General features: G+C 46.0%; 1 protein-coding gene across 1 annotated transcript in view; it reads left to right on the top strand.

Moving 5' to 3' along the window:
* Positions 1 to 20,844, top strand: part of PNPO (pyridoxamine 5'-phosphate oxidase) — a 199,752-nt gene extending 178,908 nt beyond the window's left edge. Inside the window, exon 7 of the mRNA XM_078645575.1 lies at positions 17,732 to 20,844. Within this exon, the coding sequence (XP_078501701.1) occupies positions 17,732 to 17,888 (157 nt within the window). The 3' untranslated portion in view covers positions 17,889 to 20,844. The remainder of the gene's footprint in view (positions 1 to 17,731) is intronic.
* The last annotated feature ends 739 nt before the right edge of the window (positions 20,845 to 21,583 follow it).

Raw genomic sequence — 21,583 nt, 5'->3', positions numbered from 1 at the left:
CAGGTGAGGCGCAACGGAGAAGCGAGGCGGTAGACCCGGGAGGAGCGGCAACCTCCCGCAAGCACATTAGTATGCTTGGGCGGCAGCAGAGAGCCCCATTGCTGAGAGGAGTGGGGCCCCCTATCCCAACTTCGCCTGGCTGATCACCACAATTGGGGGACAGAACAAGTGGCCGAAGGCAGGAGGCCTCGAGGGGGCTTAAGGCGGGGCGGCTAGAACCAGGCCTAATAGACAAGACGGGAGGCCTCGGGATGACTTGAGGCCTCCCGGGAGCACTGGTGAAATGCCTGAGAGGCAGCTAAAAGCATGTGGGGTCCAGTGGAGTTGAACCCTCACCCCCTCTACCCCCCTTCCCAGCAACTTTCATGGCAGACTGGCGCAATCCTAGCCCCAGCCACAAAGGGGCTCATGAGGGCCCAAACACAAAACGAGGGGGAGGGAGGGGGGCACATAGGGGGCAGGCACACCCCATAGCCCAGAGGAGGTCTGACCGAGTACATGAGAGGACAGTACATTATCAAATAGGCGCCGACTGCATCTGGGCCCAACAGGCTGAATCACTAAAGAGACACCGTCCAGTGAAGGTGGCTGGGCTGCGACTTGGAAAAGGGTAGCTGGATCCAACCACCTACTCGGGCAGGCATAGAGAAATACTGTGACCCCACAACTGATGGGCTAGCACAGAGGCTGCAGGAAGATAGCCCACAGTAGCACGAGCTTCAGGAGGCCCTCCCTGCCTCGCACATAACAGACAGTGGGGAGAAGAAAGTACACATGCCAGAACTCATCCAAAGATGGCATGGAACCGCCCCAAGAAGGATCACACCCTCAAGGACATGCTCATTCACCCTACTGCGGGCTCAGCGGGAGATTCTGGCCTAAAAACAGAACAAGCCCCCCTCCTCCCCCTCCTACAGAAAGAGCAATCAGGCTGGCAGAGACAGGGAGCCCTCCAGAGGACGACCTGGAGGAAAATGCCAAAGATCGACAAGTAGCTTTGTAGGCAGTGCCATCGGCTTTAGCGAAACAGGATGAATCTTGAAATTCTGTCGCACTCTTCAACACTACACAGAGACGGCGGCGGGTGGGGGATGACAGGACCAATGGCCACAAGCATGACCCTGTTGAAGCGACCATGCAGCCTTATCTGGCTGCGGGACTGAACGTAAACCGATGTTTCAAGTTTTAGGTCATTTTTATTACCTTGTGTTTCCTATGTTATGTTCGAAGTTGGCACTCCCCACATTGGGTACAAAAAGTAACATATGGAGGGGCAGCGGTGGTTGCTACAGAATAGATGGCGGACACAATGCTCCATGAGCAATGATGATGCAGGGGTCCCTTGGCTTCTCATAGTCTCCTTGCCAGACACAACACTTGGAATCCTCACACTTCACGTGAGAGGTCTTAATAATCCAATCAAACGCAGGGCAGTACTTGCATACCTAGAGAACTCAGGGGCGGACATTTGCCTCACAGAAACCCATCTGCTCGCTGAAGACTGCTTTCAAAATGGGTCCCGTGCCTTTCCCCAACAATTCTTCTATCGTCCCTCTCCAAGGTGGCCGTACTGGTAGCAAACTCTTTCCGGGATGGGTATAACAGAAAGTGGACGAAATTAGATGTAGACTTCTCATACACTGCTTCAGGTAGCGGGCAGGCCCCTGGTGATTGGCACATTGTAAGACCCGAACGAGGGACAGGAGGTGTTCCTGTGCAAAGCACTGAAGAGGGTGATGAGACTGAAGACAAGCTAGTATTGTGTGTGACAACACCTTGGATAGATCAACCCAGGGACACGGACAAGCCGGGCCCTGTTTTGGGAGGAACATGAATGGTTGAGGGATCTGGAGTGGGAGGACTAAGCACCCATACTCCAAGGAATATTCCTTCTACTCAAACACACACAGACCTATGCTAGACTAGACTACACTACTTCCAAGTCACGAGGGAAACACGGACGCTCACAAAGGCCTCCGAAATATACCCAGCGGCGCTCTCAGATCAAGGGGCTTTGATGATCTCACTATTCTTGCCCCCATCGCACCCCCCACCAGGCATTGCCGCCTATGCGACACCCTGTTACATAGTCAGGAGGTTGACACAAATCTAGTAAGCAATTCAAGACTATTTAACACCTATGGGGTCTTACCGGCCCTGTTGCGGGAGGCGCTCAAGGTATTAGTTTGGGACGAGTTAATTGGCATCTTAGCGGTGTATAATAAAATTTGCAAGGAGAAAAAGGAAGACCTTACAAAACAAATCAGAGAGCTGGAACGTTTCCACCAGCGCACAGGCGCTCCAAGAGTATGGCGCCAGTTATCTGACACTCGTTCCCAACCAGCAGCCATAGACCTAGACAGAGGGGAATACAACGTTCTATGCCTGCGTCACATCTTGTACGCAGGTGGGGACAGATGTGGCTAGCGACTGGCTGATATGCTACGAGCCAAACAGCAGGAAAATTCCCTTGATTGCAGGTGACCTCGTAACAGATGACATGGCCATAGAAAACTCCTTTAAAGATTTCTATTCCCACTTACATTCAGACCAGCCTCTAGATCCCGCAGATGGAGCCCCGTACCTTCACTCGCCGCAAACGACACCCCTTACTTTGGACCAGGCGGCATCCCTCGAGGAGATCCGCATAGAGGAAGTCATATCAGCCATCTTGAAGCTTAAACTAGTAAAAGTCACCTGGCCCAGATGGTTACTCCGCAGCTTTTTACAAATCCTTCTGTTCTATCTTAGCGCCTATACTGTTGCGATTATTTAACTCCATTGCGGATGGGGGCGATTCCAACCTCGATGTTGATGACTTCCATAATAGTCCTCCCTAAACCAGGCAAAGACAAATCGCGATCCAGCTCATACAGACCTATCTCCCTCCTAAACATAGACCTGAAACTATTTATGAGTATCATAGCACATAAGTTCAATACATATATACCCTGTATAGTTGATCCGGATCAAGCAGGCTTCATCCCCCAGAGTGATAACACCATGCTCCTTCTGCATATTATTGAAAAGGCCTCCTGTGTGCACGGGGAATACATGCTGCTTGTGATCGACGCAGAGAAGGCCTCCTCGCACACTTTGGTTTCAGTGAAAAGTGCAAGACAAAAATCCTCAACTGTTACCATGCACCCACGGCGACAGTCCGGCTTAATGGCTGCACCTCCTTGCCCTTTCCGATCAATAGGGGCACACGCCAGGGATGCCCCCTGTCCCCACTACTTTTTGCTCTTTACATGGAGCCAATGGCCCAGAGAATACGAAATCACCCCATAATTACCGGGCTTACATTTGGAGATGACCGCCTCTCCATCAGCTTGTACGCCAATGACGTGCTCGTGAGATTAGATAAACTAACCTCAGCCTTGCCTTCTTTTTTTTAGACAAGCTTGGATCCTTCTGAGCTGCTTCGGGCTTCCAGATTAACATCGGGAAGTCACAGGCACTTAGCCTTTTCCTGCCTACCAAACTAGTGGATCAACTGGCAAACCAGTATTACATTCAATTAGCTACTGAGACCATCCTGTACCTGGGGCTCAGTCTTGCGAGGACCACAGAAGCGACGGCAGTTAATAACTATCAAATATTACTCCGGCTTATTTGCAATGAGTTTAGGAGATGGATGCGTCTCTAGATCTCCTGGCTGGGAAGGATAGCCGCAACCAAAATGACCACCCTCCCCAAGATACTTTATTTCTTTCAGACTCTTCCCTTGTCACCACCCCCTGGCATGATTGCCAAACTCCTAACGGAACTCTCACAGTTCATTTGGCAGGGCAGGAAACCGCATTTGGAGAAGACCTTGAGCCACCTCCCCCAGAGGCTGGGGGCTTGGGTATCCCTGACCTACTTCTCTACTATCAGGCGGTGCAACTATGCTACCTAGTCAATTGGAGTTGAGCCGAGTTCAAGAAACACTGGTTGTTTCAAGACATGGCGGTAGCAGGGACCTCCCCATGGATGGTCCGCTTCTTGAAGAAGGCGCACATACCACAGAATGTATACCAAGCGCCGATAAGGCGGGTGACTATGACAGCATGGGATCAGACCTCCACGAAGCATGGACTGACTAACTTCCCATCCCCAATGACCCCAGTATTCGATAACCTGGACTTCGCTCTGGGGATGGAGACGGAGGGGTTTTCAGAATGGAAACCGTTGACATGCCGCTCAATGGGCCACCTATTTGATACCGAGAGTGTGCTCTCTTTTCCCCAAATGCACGAAGAATATGGGTCGGTGAGTCGAAAAGACTTAATCACCTACAAATAGGGTATTGGATTCTACACCCATAAAACAAACCTAATGCACAGTGGGGTATTTAACCCACTACGAGAGATGGCTTCTAGCTAAAGATTGAGATAAAGGCCTAACATCTGAGTTATACGCATTCTTAATCCAATATAATAAGCATGTACAAAATGCTGGGCGAGCTAGGCGGGAGGATGAGATAGGGAGGCCATTGAGTGCTAAGGAGTGATGAGAGATATCATACAGAGCCAGACACACAGCCACCATTACCAAAACCCTCACAAAGGCAGCCACATACTGGTATTACACCCCTGTTAGACTGCAAAGGGTCAAGCCCACACAAAGCGCAAGCTGCTGGCGGAGGGGTGGGAAGTGGGGGACATTGATACACATCTTGTGGGAATACCCCCTAATCCAACAGTACCCAATTGCCGCGCTTCCCTGCATACATTCTCCCGGGCCTTCCAAATCATTTAACATTTATGTTATGTTATGTTATGTTATATTCATATGTAATGCGCACGACTCACCCTGGGGGTTCTCGGCGCAGTCCCAATGCTACAACCCTAAAACTATTCCAGAAGCAGAGGGTACCCAGATTAAAAAAGAAAGGCTTTAAGATGCTTCCTAAAAGCGGCGTAACTGGGGAGTTCCCTTATGGATTGGGGTAAAGTATTCCAATACTTTGGGGCCAGAAAGGAGAACGCCATTCCTCCAGTTCTTTGTAGTCGGATGCAAGGGACCTCAAGAAGCCTGGCCGTTGAGGATCTAAGCTGACTGCCTGGCGCGTACCTTTTTAGCTTTAATTGTAAGTACAGAGGACCTTGGCCCTTCAGTGCTTTAAAGGATAGGCAGCAAATTTTGAAAAAAGAGCGTTTCTTAACTGGCAGCCAGTGAAGTGATTTTAACAGCGGCAAAGAAGGAGTGCCTGCTGGCATATTAAGAATCATTCTTGCCGCAGTGTTTTGTATAATCTGTAATTTTTTCAGGAGGGTGGAACCCACCTCCGCAAGAAGTGCATTCCCATAGTCCATGCGACTGGTAACCATTGCATGGATGAGTGTTCTGCGATGGTTAGTGAGAATGTATGGAAAATCTTTCCTGAGGAGGCGAAGGTTATAATAGCAGGAGCTCACTGTGGCAGACACATGATCACGCATGGAGAGTGCGTGATCCAACTGCACTCCTAAATTCCTTACATGTTCCTTGGGGACCAGGGGCACTCCCAATATCTGTGGCCACCATTCATTGTTCCAGCTGTTGGTTGCTTTTCCCAGCAGCATAACCTCCGTTTTTCCCGGATTCAATTGGAGGAAATTTGGGGACATCCATTCGGATATAGCAGGCATACCTGATATGAAGCGGAGCCTGTCCACTTCTGGATTAGGGCCAATCTTGAACAACAGCTGGGTGTCATCAGTGTAAGAGACTGTCTCAAAGCCGTGGGCTTCCACTACTTCAGCCAAGGGGGCGAGATAAACCTTAAAAAGCGTTGGACTGAGGCAGGAGCCCTGGGGGACACCCTTATCCAGCGTTGTTTTCTTTGATTTAAAAGGGCCGAGAGTGACTGTCTGGGTTCTATCTGTTAGAAAATTTGTAAGCCACTTCAGGGCAGGGCCTTGGATGCCATAGGATCTTAACCTCTCCGCTAGCCTGGCACGCGACACCGTGTCAAATGCCGCGGAGAGGTCAAGTAGGACCAGAATGGCCGAGCCTCCAGCATCCACTGTCAATCCGAGGGAGTCTGTAACTGCCAGGAGGGCGGTTTCAGTACTGAAACCCACGCGAAAGCCTGACTGGAGGCCAGACTGTCATTAGCTTCCAGATAGCTACTCAGTTGTTTGTTAACATTGGACTCCAGAATTTTAGCCAGCAGTGGCAGAAGAGAGATTGGCTGGTAGTTGCCCAACTCATTGGGGTCTGCCGCAGGTTTCTTCAGGATGGGTCTAACAAAAGCTTCCTTCCATGGACCGCGAATCTCTCCTGTTAGTAGGGAGAGAATAAAGATGTTCTGAATTATCGGGGCACAGCATTGGGCCAAAGCTGACATGTATTTTGGAGGGCAAGGGTCAGCTGGAGAACCCGATTTGGCCTTTTTTAGCGCCTGGGTCACTTCGCTCAGTGTAATCGGGGCGAAATGGTCCAAACAACGGGCAAGGCGAGCCGTGGGCCTAAAGGGACTAGTTGTGTTGGGGGGGTTAAGACAGCTCGGGAGGTCAGGGACATTACTCTGAGGGAATTTGGAGTAGATAGCTGAAATTTTTTCTTGAAAAAAGGTGGACAAATCCTCACACAGTTCCTGTGATTCAACCGGGGATTTCTTACAGACTTCGGGGGAAATGAAGTCTTTAACTATGTTAAAAAGGGTTTTGGTTGAATTATCAGCGCTCTCAATTTGATTAAGGATGAATTGTCACCTGGTGGTTTTAAGGCTACGATGGTAGTTTGAAAGTACAGTTTTGAATTTTAGTTTGCTTGCAGAGCACTTATTTGCTCGCCAAAGTCTCTCCATTTGCTTACAGGTAGTTTTTTCCTGGCGTAATGCCGGCGTATACCAAGGGGCCGATGCGCGATTCTTAGGGGGCCTCAAATGTCTACTAACTGGGATGGTTTTATCAAGTGCTTTAGTTAGGGCTCTATTGAAGATGACCAGCATTTTATTCACCTCAGGGTCTGGGTCTGCCGGCTGGGCTAGTACCTCCGTCTGGAATATGGGAGTAAAATTTGGAAGTGACAATTTATGCCAGGGTCTACGAAATTCCGACTTCCTTTTTGACTTTTGGGGGTCGGAGGGGTGAGATGGGGTGGTCGTGATTTCAAATTTAACCATATGATGGTCAGACCATGTGAGTGGCCAAGGTAGGTCACATTTGAGCTGTTCCACATTTGAAATGACAAGGTCCAAAGTATGTCCTGCCTGATGAGTGGGACCTAACACCCTTTGTGTGAGTTCAAGGTGTTCTAACTCGTTTAGCATACCCTCTGAAATCCGGACGCAGGTGTCAAATAGGCATGGCATTGGGGGCCGCCATCTAAAGCATGCTCAGCCACTGGGGCACACACACAAGCTGGCTTCAAAGGCTATGGCACATCCTGGGAATGGAAAAGATCACAATGACTCCGGCTGGGAAGCTAGGGGCATTTGAGGTTTTGTGTTGCCCGTATGTGTCCCTGCTTTCACAGGAATTCAGAGAAGTGACATGTCCAAGATACTTCCGACTGTTACATTTACCGGAGACGAACCAACCGCCACCAACCTCAAATCACTGAGCAACCTCACGGACTGAACATTTTAAGATTCCCAATGTGGGGTGCAGCCGCGGTCCACGCCGGTAACAGTGGTGGCGCCGCGTTGGAGAGGGGGGTGTGGGGGTTTAATACAAGGGACGATGCAGAGGGAAAATTAATTACTTAATTTTCCCTCTGCATCGTCCCTCGAAATCCCCCCAACTCAGCCTCGCCGCCCCACCGCTGTTACCTGCACGGACCACGGCTGGTGGGGTGTGCAAGAGATGGGAGGGGAGAAGTTCGCAGGGTTGTGCTTTATCCGCCAACACCACATCAGCAACAATATGTTAGGCCTCATCAGTGTCTAAAAATCTACTGTCGACTGAGAAATCTGCTGTTGGCACTGTTTTTTTTATTGATATGCTAATAAAAAAGAACTGAACCATAACAACTACTTCTAAACTCCATATCTTGTGCCCATTTCGGAAATACATAGATTTCCTTGGTTCCTATTTTTCACTCTTAATATTTTACCAAATTAATTGCTGTTTATCCTGTACACAATGAAAAACCATTGCAAGGTAAGGCTAAGTTATTGGCTCTGGGTGCCTCGAGTTCTTGGTGAACCTACAAGCTCTATGTATCCCTGCAACCAGAAAGGTCTCACAGACTAAATGGTTTATTTGTTTCAGAAATCTGTCATTATTAGAAGAAGTTACGGGTGGAAATGTAGGCACACATGGCTGTTTTATTTTCAAATCAATTAAATATTTTTTCTTCCAAGTGCTAGTTTCTATAGGAAAACCTTGAAAGATCTACATAAACGACCCCTTGCTAAATTCAGAATTGTAGCTACTTTTCAGAAATGTATAGCTTTCTGGGGTCCATTATTGGTTTCATACCCATTTCCACCAACTAACTTGAAGGAGGTTGAACGCACAAAAAATAGGGAAAATAGGCTATGTCCCAGTAAAATGCCAAAACTGTGTAGAAAATTGTGGTTTTCTGACAAAAGTCTGCCTGTTCCTGAAAGCTGGGAATATGGTAATTTGAGCACCACAAACCCTTTGTTGATACCATTTGCAGGGGGAAAAACAGACGCTTTCTTCTGCAGCACTTTTTCCCCCAAATGTAGCTGTAGTTTGCCTAATTTCCTGGTCTCCTCCTTGGGAATCCACAAACCCTGGGAACCTTTAAAATGAGTGCGAACCACCCCAAATATCCAAAAAATTGTGTGGCACGGGTGGTTAGAAATAGAAGGGTTATCTGACCTCAATAGCGCTGTGGGGTTTGATTTATTACCCTTTTCAGGCATGTTTTACCTGCAATCCCCCTCAGTTTTCCAAGCACCAGGGATTTGTCTGTGAGCTCTACTGCTGCTCAAAGTGCCGGAAGGACACTGATGCAATCTGAAATCCTGAATGCTGTACTTGCAGCTGAACCCGAGCAACAAGGAAGCCCGATACAGCCATGCCCGATGGCTAGACTTCGGCCTGTGCTGGAGAGAGTGCCTCAGGGTAATAGTGTAAAGAGTTTAGCCTCCTTGTTGGAACAAACAGCATTGGCTGTGGCAGCGGTGATGGAACCATGTTCAGGAAGGGGCTGAAATTCTCCCTTTAAATCTGAAGACACAAACCAATAATCTCAACCCTCTGGAGCTGAGAGGTTGTCGATTATTGCTACAACAAATCCCCTAGTTCCAGCTCTTTGCAAGCATCCACTTTTCAGAACCTCCATGGGAATAACTTTCACCTTGTATAGGCTCATCCGCCTTCCCTGTCCTTGTACCACATCAGCTTGTGTGAATGGAATCTTAAAGTCAGGGAGAGACACACCCTGGTCTCTTTATGATTCGTACTGGTGTTGTGGTCTAGGTAGCTGTCTTAAAATGTTTCTATATTTTCTCTGCTTTTCTCCATTTCAGAATAAGTCTCTTTAGCTCTTTCACTCTTTTTCTTCTCTCTCACATGTCTTATGGTCTTTCTCTGTAGTTCTTGTGCTCTCCCTTTCTTACCTTCCTCTAAGACAATGTGTAAAAAAGAAGATCCTACCTTTCCTCGCCAGATCTTTTCCTGTGCCATTGTTTTGATCCTCAGAGCATTTTCCCTTTGATGGTGTCGTCTGTGTTTCAATCAATCCGGGGTTTATATAGCATGCTACTCACTTGTGAGGGTCTCAAGGTGCTGTGGGGGAGGAGGCAGCTCTGGATCATTCGAAGAGCCAGGTCTTGAGGTCCTTCCTGAACGTGTACGGGGTCTGGGAGCATCTGATGTTAACCGGGAGCTCGTTCCAGGTTCTGGCTGTGATGTTGGAAAACACTCTCCCACTGGTTCTGTTCCTGCGAATGCGGGGACCTCTGCCAGGGCGAGGTTGTTGGAGCGGAGGTTCCTCCTGGGTATGTGGAAGGATACTCTTTTGTTGAGGTATTTGGGCCCGATGTTGTGGAGGGACTTGTAGGCTTGGTTGAGGATTTTGAAGGTGACCCTCTTCTCGACGGGGAACCAGTGGAGGCCGCGTAGATGATGGGTCATGTGCTCATGGCGCAGTGTCCCAAGGATGAGTCTGGCTACGGTGTTCTGAATGGTCTGGAACCTGTGCATAAGAGTTTTGTTGATTCTAGTGTAGATGGCGTTTCCGTAGTCCAGTCTGCTGGTAATGAGTGTGTGGGTGACGGTCCTTCTGTAGTCGGCGGGGATCCACTTGAATGTCTTACGGAGGATGCGAAGGCAGTTGAAACTGGTGGAGGCGACGGCATTGATCTGGCGGTTCATGGAGAGGGAGGAGTTGAGGATGATGCTGAGGTGTTGAGCATGGTCTGTAGGGGTGGGTGGGCTCCCGAGGGCAGAGGGCCACCAGGTGTTGTCCCTGGCGGAGGTGCAGGGGCTGAGGATAAGGACCTCAGTCTTCTCTGAGTTGAGCTTCAGGCAGCTGTCCTTCATCCATGCTGCCATGTTCTTCGTACCTTTCTGGAAGCAGAGTCTGGTGTCTTTGGGATTCTTTGTGAGCGAGAGGATGAGCTGGGTGTCGTTGGCATAGGATACGATGCTGAGCCTATGCTGTCTGATGATGGCGGCGAGGTGGGCCATGTAAATGTTGAAGAGCGTGGGGCTGAGTGATGATCCCTGGGGTACTCTGCAGTTGATTTCCGTGGGTCTGGGGAGGAAGGGAGGGAGTCGGATCCTCAAGGTTCACCTTGGAAAGAAGTAGGATTAGACATTCTTGGTCCCATTTACTCTTCAGGCACAGAGTGGTATGTGTTTGTACTGGTTGATTTTTTCCCAAGGTGGCCAGAGATAGCCATTACTCGAGGAATTGAAACCAAACATGTTATTCTATTTTTAGAAAATCTTTTTGCAAGGGGAGGAATACCCAGTACTATCCTTACAGACAATGGTGTCCAATTGGTATCTAAAGTAATGGAAGCATTTCTATCCATTAAGGATTTTATTGGTAAACATTTTAAAGGGAAAGAGACCGTAGGTAAGGAGATAAGTGTATCAGAGTCCCCGCAAACCATCGAGGACTCGGCAGTAACAAGCATGGAGGCTTTGAACCAGTCTGACTTTAATATTGCCGAGATACCAATGGAACCAGTGGAGTGGTGTGGCTCACTGGTTAGAGGCGGCAGACCCGGGAGCAGAGGACGGCCCGGGACCAGGGTTCAATTCCCGACGCGGCAGGGTCTTGGACCAGGGTCAACGGACTCAATAACTCTCGCCTCGGTGCCTACTCTAACTAGGGATCACACTCGGCAACTCTGGGCATTAGCTTGCCTCATCTCCACAACGGCCCCCCACATACGCCGGGGATGCCTGGTTTCACCTTGGAGATACCCAGTAGGGACCATCTCACAGGGAAAGCCAGGACGGGTTGCCCAGCGGTCTACAGCGCAGAGATACTCCTTCGGGAGTCGATTCTAGCGCTTTAGAAACCCACAATCAATCAATCAATCAATCAACCTCACCTATCCTCTTCGCCAAGGATGTTTCAGTCTATATTCACCCAGAATATAGGAGCAGAGATGGTGAATGAAGAAATTATAAACTGTAGTAATCCCCTGAGTGAAGGAAACATTATTGGGAGGGAAGCCACCCTTAATGGACATGAAAGACTAGAAAGTTCAAATGCTGTTGGCTTTGATGTATCAGGAGTGCCTCTACGTAGTTTTGAGGTGACAGGCTCCTCTAGCCTTTCCATGCTTGAGGTCATGCTAATGCTCCAGAAAACTCTGCAGGGCATTTTAGAGGTTTCAGTCCTAAATAATGACATTTTGAAAAGACAAAGTGACCAATTTAAAGATATAATTGGGGAGTTGGCACAGATTAAAAACTTGATGCCTTCACTAGTAAGACCAGTAGAAGTCCAGGAGGATAATAAAGTGGATAGGGGGGAAGCAGCGGGAAGGGGGAGTAGCCCCCTAGAGGATGTACCAACAGAATATATATCCTATTGCCCGATGATTATAAAAAGGTTTGGGGAAAAGAGATATAGAAAGCAAATTACAACACGGCGAAGGAAAGGGAAAAAGGTGCAAGTTAATTCCCATACGACGATCCAACAGGAGTATGGGGGCGATATCCCCTGCATATAAGACAACGGGTAAGATAGTAAGGCAAGCCACTAAAAAACTAAACTTTGCAGATACAGGAGCAAGTACCAGTAGACCTGAGGAACAATCCAGGCGGAAAACCAGGAATAGTATGGGAAATAGTGAAAAGATTACCATGAGGAATTATCAAGGGATAAAGGAGAGTACAGTAGCAGCATGGGGGATGGATACGTCCCCAGGGGTGGGGCCTACTAATCCAACTCTTGGGAAGGGTGCCAGAATAAGAGGCAGAGAGGAAGTAAGCAGGCATATAAGGGAAGAAATGCCAGATGGAAATCGCCAATAACGGCTCCTAGAATTGCCTGCAGACACTTGGATTTTTGTAGAGCCAGTAGGCCAGGAAAAGGGGAGGAAGAGAATTAAGAAATTAAACCCCCTAAAGCGTTCCCAGCTCCTCTCTTTATTTGCAAAGTGTCCCAGCATAAGATACGTTAGTACTGCTGATTTAAAAGAAGTGGGTTCATGGTTAATAGTAAGGGGGAGGAAATAGCTAAGGTCCTACTTCACTCAGCCCTAATAAAAGATGGAAGAGAAAAGGCGAAGACTGAGATGCTTTGGGAAGGAATTGGAATATTAAAAAGGGAGGAAGTGTTGTTGGACAAATCAGGGAAATCATTCCTAAGGAACCATGCGGCATTGGGTGAAATAAAAATAAAAATGATTAGCCTGGGTAGAGGTAAGAAAGATGCCCTTGAAATCACAATAATACCAAAAGATCAGAGGTGGGATGTTGAAGATGTCCTTGATGGGAATAGATATAGAGAGCTGGCATATATGAACGGTGAGGAAGATGGCTATATGAGTAATATTGATTAGGAAGTAGGGTCGTCGCATATCCTAGCTATTTTGTCCTGGAATGTAAACGGATACAATAGAATACTGTTGCAGGAAGACTTTAAAAACCTTTTGAGGAACGATATTGTATGCTTCCAGGAAACTTGGCTGTGCGACGAGACGAAACCCCTGCAACCGAAGGCTTCACTCACCATATAAAACCAGCAAAAAAGAATATAGTAGGTAGACCATCTGGTGGTCAGATGACGTTGGTCTCAACAAGGATTGCTAAAGACATTGAACCCCTTGAACTTGTGTAAGTGGGCACTGGGTAGTAGAGTGCGAACCCTGAACAATATGCTAGGGGGCGAGAATCTAGGTATTATAAATGTGTATGTACAGAAAAGGAAAACGAATGAGTATAAGGTTGACCTGGAACGCTTAAAAACGGACTTGGAGGATCTATGTGATCGTCATCCAAGAGATGTGCTTATGATTCTGGGGGACTTCAATCATAGACTAAACCCCAAAAAAACGGATCCTTGGTTGAGGGACCTGCTAGGAGCATATAAAATAGAACCTGCACAATTCCCCTGTTGTGACATCTCATCTCAAGATGATGAGTTTGGGCAACTGCTGGGGTCTTGGGCCTGGTCTGCGCGAACGGAAGAAAGGAAGTGGACCAGCCCGCGAATCGTACATTTAAAGTAGGGCAACAAATGTGCCCCATAGATTACGTATTTATACAGGCCTGGAACTTCCATCTAATCAAGCAGTTTGAAATACTCAGGGTGGAGGGTAGCGATCATTATCCAGTGCAGGCCGAACTCCAGGTAAACAGCACCCCGCATAGACAAAAAGTGCTACCAGTTGAGGTGGAATACCCAAAGCGTCTTACCACGCGAATTACTGATGAATATGTAAAGAAACTGAGTGCCCACCAGTTGACCGTTAATTTAGAAAACCCAGCACCAGGAGAGGGTATATCCTTGTACGAGGATATAATAAGGCAACTGGTGGATTGCCTCAGGATAAAATTAAAGTATGGTAAACATAAGTCAGTAAATAATGTGAAATCTCATCCTAATAATAGTAAACATTGGTTTGATGAGGAATGCCAGAAAGTTAAGGCCGGTATCAGGAAACAGGAGAGGTAACTATGGTGACAAAGTGGCCTTAGATCTTAGGAAATTAAAGATAAAATTTAAGGCAGTCATTAGAGACAACAAAAAGGATCTTTAAAGATAAATGTTGGGGGAACCTACTTGAGGTAATTGAAGAAAAAAATGTGAAAGGCTTTTGGAAATTAATACAGGAATGCACAGGGAAGGCCCTAGGGACCCTGCAGTGCTCTGTGCCAGAGGATAAGTGGGTAACCTACCTAGAGGAAATTTACGGCAAATGGCCGAGGAGGGAGGATACAATAGCCAACGCCTGGACTGGAACAAGGGAAGAAACAAAAGAGCACTTTTCCGCTGATCATATTAGAGGTATAATAACTAGGTTAAATTTAACACGGGCCCAGATAATTTGCCAGCTGTTATTATAAAAACAAACATAGAATGGTGTTGGAGTTTTTTTTCCAACATGTTCCAAGGGATTTTAAATGCTGGTCTTTTTCCGGATAGCTGGAAAGGAGCTATTGTTAGGCCATTACATAAAAAAGGCAATGTAAACTTCCCTAAAAACTATCGCCTAATAAACCTCCTAGATATAGGTGAAAAGGTTTTCTCCAAAATAATTTTAGGTTTACTAAATGAGTGGGTGGATGATAAACAGATAGTACCCCCAGAGCAGGGGGGGTTTAAAGAAGGTCACTCAACGGTTGACCACTGTTTTGCCCTTTGGTTCGCTGCACGGAAGTCGATTGACCAGAGGGGTAATTTATTCTGCTGTTTCGTGGACTTCCGTTCAGCTTTCGATCTGGTGGACAGGGAGCAGCTGTGGTCAACACTGGTAGGGTACGAAATGCAGAATGACCTGTTAGCCCTAATCCAAGCACTGCATACAGAAAATTGGGCGCAGATAATTTTGGATAAGGAGGGAGGATTGACTGAGAGAATCCTAATTGGAAATGGTTTAAGGCAGGGGTGTGTACTTGCCCCCCTATTGTTCTCCCTGTTTCTAGCTACCCCAAAAATTAAGAGAGGTTAGAGGGTCGAACCATAAATTGGGAGTAAGTCAGATAGCGTGCCTTTTATATGACGATGATTTGGTGATCATGGATCAGACGGAGATAGGCCTTCAGAATAAATTGAATATGTTCAAAGAATACTGTATAACCAAAAAATTAGTAGTAAACATGGAGAACACAAAAATTGTATGTTTTGGAAGGAGGAAAACGAGGTTCTCATGGTATCTTGGCTCTGTTTTGCTTGAGATGGTATCAGAGTATAGATATCTGGGAATGTGGTTTACTGGTACCCTGAAATGGTATACACACCTACAAGCTTTAAAAATGAGAGCACAGGCTTCTGTGAAAGGCCTAAAAAGATTTAATAGTACCTATGGAGAGATGTCGGATAGGCCGGTCATAAAAGCCTACCAAGCAATTGTGCCCCCGCAATTCTTGTATGGAGCCGAGGTCCTTTACCTAAGTGGTAAGACCTCCTGGGATAAAGAGGAGGGAAATATACTAAAAAGCTTATTACTGCTGCCTAAATCTTCTATGGTACAGGCAGCAAGACTTGAGCTGGGAATTACCTCCTGGGCTATTTCTGCTTGTATGGCTCTTGTACGTTTTTGGCAGCGATTGGGAGTAGGGGAGTTTTTTAAAATCTCCCAACGGGCCAAAGAGGCAATAGCCATTAGCGAGTTACCCTGGGCAAAAGAGACCAGAGCATCAATAAGTGATGCATACGGGGTGCTCGATCTGAAGGTAGGCCTGCCGCAAGACCACTTGACAATAGGTAGGAAAGAACTAAGGCTCCTTGTGGTTGATATGTCCCGTAAATATGATCGGGAGTACCTCTTACAAAAAACCTCGGTGGCCCACATGACATTGGCTTGGTAGATGGATCAACATTTTCCTTATGTGGACCGACTACCAAGCTACAGCTTAAGGCGGGAAGTTTTAAAAATTGGGGTAAATCGATGCTATGCGAGTAACGGGGTTCGGAACCTTATGATAGGATGCAACGGTAAATGCACTTGTATATTAGGTACCGCCTTCGATATCCTACACATTTTATTAGATTGTATGAGGTTTTTAGATATACGGAAGGAGTTTTTATGTCCGATTTTTAAAAAGTATAAAATTATGAATAGGATACAAGATGTTAATCTCTTGATGGAAATTGGGAATTTAGATATAGCCTGTGCCCTGGGGAAATATGTGAATAAAGTCAAGGTGTTCCTCAAGTGCACAGATTGAGCATTAAAAATGCTTCTCCCTAGTATTACAAAAAGGTGGGACTATCAAGGGATTACAGTACTACTTGTTGCATGGGAAGATTCGATGTATATATATGAATGAAGTGATTTTATTAAATTAGAATGTTACTATGCTCCGATTTTAAAAAGGGAAGTTAAGCTATATGTATTTTGATGTGTAATAACTTTTATGATGCCGCTGTGATATGTTTTACTTGTTTTTATCAGGATAAGAGGTAAATTGCACTTTTATGGTTGTAACAAACCACAAATTTTTTGTTTTGACTTGACATGACTATCCAGACATGGTGTTATACACAAAAAATCTGCTTTGTACAACCCAGAAACCAATGGCATGGTTGAGAGGTTCAGCCGTGTCCTTAAAGAAACCATTGGAATGGCCAAATCTGCGGGTCTAGTTTGGCGCACAGAAATTTAAAATAAGGTGAAGGTTTACAGATTGTCACCCCATGCTGTAACTAAATGAACACCTTTTGAACTCTTTAGAGGTAGATGTCCCAATACCCTGGTAACACCGTCTTGGGTCAATGACATGCAACCTGATTTATTTACAGAGAATGAAAGAAGTAATTGGTCTTTGGCTCAATCAAAGAAAATTGAGTCCAGGAAGAAATGTCATGATGTTAAAAAATGTGTAAGAACAACTGTGGTTAAAGTTGGTGATTGGGTTATTATAAAGAATCCTTCTAATAAAAAGTCACCTTCGGCATTTTTAAAACCCATTCAGGTTATAAAAAATTTCAAAAATGCTATTAAAACCACCGACCATCGCATTTGGAACTTGAACAGGGTGGTGGTGGTGGTTAGGAAAGACTTTGTCCATCATTTTAATAACTCTTCTTCAGCTTCATGACAGAATGATTCACCCCAACAGAATGGTTCATCATCTATTTTGAAATCTTCTCATCAGAATCATTCAACGACGATTCGTAAATCTTCAAGAGTTTCTCATTCTCCTCAATATTTAAATGACTATGTTAAATAGATTTTAATATTGTTACATTTTGTTCTATAGGTTTCATTTTGTTTTCTTTGTTCCTTTTAAGGAAAGAAGATGTGTGGCATCCTGCTGTTGCTAGGTGCCCAAGAATGTAGTTGTACAGAATGTTATCTTTAGAATTGGAGGCTAGGCAGTTGAAGCCTGCATTTGCTGCTGTTCAGACCTATTTTGTGGGTGAGATCCTTATATTAGAATAAACTTATGTTTGCATCTTACCTCTGAGTCAACCCTACATCTTACAGGCAGTTCCTGTTTTATTTTATTTAAGGGTTCTAAATACCCCTAACCATACCGAGGGTGACCGCTCATAATACTGCAATTACAGGAGAAGTTGTAGAAAGGAGGAAAGATTAAATCATTTTCACTTCTAAGAAATAAAACATTATGCTAGAGTCTAGAATTCAGGAGTCTACTGGCTGGGGGCAGTGACGTCTGTTAACTCTTCATCTTTTGCTTTGCAGGGGCGGTTATCGGCTAAAGCCACATGTGATGGAGTTTTGGCAAGGGCAACCAAACTACTTAAGTGACCGCATCCTCTTCCGACGTGGGGGGGCCTCGCTGGGACCACTGGTGCACCAAGGGCAGGGCGGCTGGGTGTATGAGCGTCTTGCGCCGTGAATTTCCTTTACCTTCCTGCTTTCCTTACTTTTGTGGATATAATGCACTAACAGCTCATCCCATTAACGAGCTACCTTCCTCCTATGGTGAAAAAAAAATACACACCTGCATCGCTCTTGATCTTTTTCTCGCCGCCATCTCCCAGTCTTCAGGACTCATCCCCAGTAGCCTGACTAGCCTCTTGTCTCCCTCGCCCTCATAGTGGCTACCAGTCCAGATGGCACCAGAGGTTCTCAGGTTTGACACTCCATGAAGTCCACCAGTTGAGCGTAGTCCTTGTAATTGATTCCTCAAACATCTGGTCCAGTGGTGAAGACATGCTTTCTCTTTCGTTGAATTCTTATAGTACGCCAGACCTGACTGCAGATAGCGCCCCCTTGGATCGCTTTTTACTTTCTCCCCTGTTCACAGTCCCCTCTTCCCAGGGCAGGTGCAACCCAGAGCCATGTGGTGGTCTTTTTGACCTCTGGGCACCCTGTTATACAGCCTTTCTCAGCTATTTCTTGTAGTTGTTTTTATTTTCCAGTGTAAATGTGGTTGTGCAAGCTTCTGAGTAGAAGTGAGATCTTATAAAAATGAAAGAAAGCTAGTGACACAGACTTGAAAGAATATCTAAATACTGAACACAAATCCAGAGCACCGTGAAGTGGAGCATGTGAGGAACAAGATGGCTGCTTGGGCGTTAGTAGCCTCTTCCACTGCACTACACCGTGATCATGCCAGCCGAAAATCATGCTGTGACCCTGAGCTGTCATTAATACAAGTGTTTTGTGTGCTTTATAACTTAATTCACGCAAAGTCTTCTTCACTGTGGAAGTCTCGACATGTAGAGCAGCTTCATACCTTCCTGCAGACCTCTGGGAAACTAAATGGCAAAACGTAAGGTTGTTAAATGTGATGGTAGTGCTTTGGGCTTCATGAGGCGTCAAAAACCACGATATCAATTGCAATGTAATTCAAAGCAGACCCTTGAGTAAAGCATCAGCCATTTTATAGCCGTAACCTGGAATAGCCAAGGAAGTCTCCTCTTCAGCTGGTGTACCCAGTGTTGCTCAGCACCTAAACAACATACCAATTAGGTAGCATCTGTTGTCACTGTATGCATTTATGTGTTGGTATATGTAGGGTGAGCCCAGCATGGATGTATTAGAATGCTGAACGGGGGGCATGGCCTCTGGAAACATTCACTCATTTGAGGATGGTCAAGTAAAGACTGTTGGGTCAGTCGTAGTGCTCCTTGAAGAGGTTTGCATTCAGCCTTTTCTGAATTGTAAAAGAGTCGGTGCTAATCTAATGTCGCTAGCGATGCTGTTCCAGATCCTTGGAGCATGAACACCAAATACTTGCCTTCTGGTTTGGTTTTTTTCTATCTTGCGGTGGTTTATTCCCAGTCTGGCAATGTTGAGTCCCTCAGAATGTGACTAGTTTGTTTGCCAAGTAAGCTGGGGTCATGTTGTTGAGCGCTTTATAAGTGATGCAACTGGTCTTGAAGATGATCCAGGCTGTAAGGGGACGCCGGGGTAGGTCTTTTAACATTGGGGTGATAATTAAATTTATTTTAGCACCTACTTAGCCATGCCACTGAGTGTAGGATAACATTCAGAGATGCTAAGGTCGTATTGGGGAGACCTCTGAGCAGTGTGCTGCCCTATCCAGATGGTGAGGACCGAGGTTTGTATGTTTGTTGTGGGAGCCCTCTTTCGTGAGGAAAAAGCCTTCACTTTCTATGGGAGAGAGGTGAATCCAACTATTTTGGTCTACCTAATCAATGTGTTGCTTCAATACGAGATCCGTGTCTCTATATCATTGGGTGAGGATACTTTTTCTTAGGAGCTCTGTAGATCATCGGTGCATTGATGGAGCTCGATGTTGCTGTCTGCGAGGAATGATCCAAAAGATTTTGTGTAGAAGTTGTAGGCAAAGGGAGAAAGGATAGAGCCCTGTAGTACTCCACAGGAGATGAGCAGTCGGCTCTTGTGGGTCCTGTTTGCACACGCTGACGCCAGTTGTTAAGTTAAGCTGTGAACCATTTCACACCAGTGCCTTAAAGTCCCAGGCGTGTTTTCAGGGTCTTGATCAGTTGTGGAAGGTTGACTGTGTTGAAGGGTGCTAAGAGGTCAAGCAGTAGCCGAAGGTAGAGTCATTTCTGTCTTTCAGGACTACATGTAGTGTGGTTATCTTAGTGCTTTGCATGGTCTTAAGCCTGATTGGTAGTCCTGTAAAGGACTAGTCTTGCTACTATGATCCTGTAGCTGAAGGGCAAGTGCCTTCTTGATTTTTCCTAGGAATGGAATGTGGGCACTAGTGCAGAGGTTGGTGCGGTCAGGAGGGTCCAGGGATGATTTATTTAGCAGGGGCTAGATCTAACCAGTCTTAAGGGCGTCTGGGAGTTTTCCTTGCTTTTGGGAGGTGTTGACAAGGTGTTTGAAAGCCTCTTTTTGGAGCAGGCCTGCTGCAAGTGAATTTAAACAAAGGTTGGTGATCATAGGTCTACAGAACTTTATCCACCTTTGTCATAACGCCAAGTGTGACGTGTAACACTGCACCTGCACATTAGCCATATATTCTACTCCCTTCTCCGGTACCTCTTAGCAGTGCTTTTCCACATTCTTCAAACTCCCATGCATTTTCCAAGGTAGTCCTGATCCAGTTCATTCATAGTTTGATCAATAAATTTGTCTCAACTCTCTGGGTGTCATATTGGTGGCAACTAAGCAGAATTTCAGACCATGAATTCCAGCCTATTTGACTAGCCTTCTAGCAGTAACCTTTTCTTTAAAATGTCTTTTTCTTTCCAGCCCTTGCTTTTCCATCCAGCTTTGTTATGGCAAAGTGTCAACATTGCTTCCTGCCTCTTCCACTCATCTGCACTAATCTTATAAATTGTTCCTTTCGCTCACCCAGAATCAGCATTTTGGGCAGCAATGTGCCTCCGAATAAATCATTTTCAAAAATTCTCTGTGTCTTGTTGAATATTGGTGCCATGCCGTGTTTTAAAGTTGTTTGTAACTTGAGGGGGAGAGACTGTTCCCACTAGCCTGCAGTTCCTCCTGTGACCTCTGCAGACGTGCACCAATTCACGTGACCCGGGACCAAGGAAAGCACAGTAACTGTTTCGTGAGACATGCCTGTTCTTGGAGATTTTTATTGATCATGCAGCTTTTTTTTAAGTCATGTTATTTTAAAGTATTCCTGATTAGGGCTTTCTAGTCTCTCAAAGAGACCATCAATCAAACCAACTCCTTCTCAGATTCCCTGTTGCCTCTTAGCCAGTTGTGTGTGTGTGTTAGATTGCCTGCTGGGGTGATTGAATTTAATCAGATGTATATTTTCTGTGATACCTGTGATTGTGGCCAACCATCCCTGGACTCCTTATCTTTAATCCATGTCACTTTCTATACAAATCAGTGCCAAATATTGATCCTGTTGCTGCACCCATGGCCCCCGTCAACACAGCTGTTCAGAAATATTAATCAGCAGACTCAGTCATCCTTTTCAGTAGCAGCAATGAACCCAACTCCAGTCTATTGCTCATTCTACAAAGCAAAGGTGTAACATCATATCCATTAAGACCATTAGACCAGCCTTAGGGTTCCAGTCGGTCTTAACCTAACTAATAGGAGAAGTAGACAATTCTTGGGGGAGCCGTGTTGTCTTATTCTGACCAGAAGAAGAATTAAACCGTGCTCCAGAGA

Source organism: Lissotriton helveticus, chromosome 5_1 (assembly GCF_964261635.1).
Source record: "Lissotriton helveticus chromosome 5_1, aLisHel1.1, whole genome shotgun sequence".
NCBI lineage: Eukaryota > Metazoa > Chordata > Amphibia > Caudata > Salamandridae > Lissotriton > Lissotriton helveticus.
Note: the sequence above shows the minus strand (reverse complement) of the source record. Positions and strands in the feature narration are given on the sequence as shown.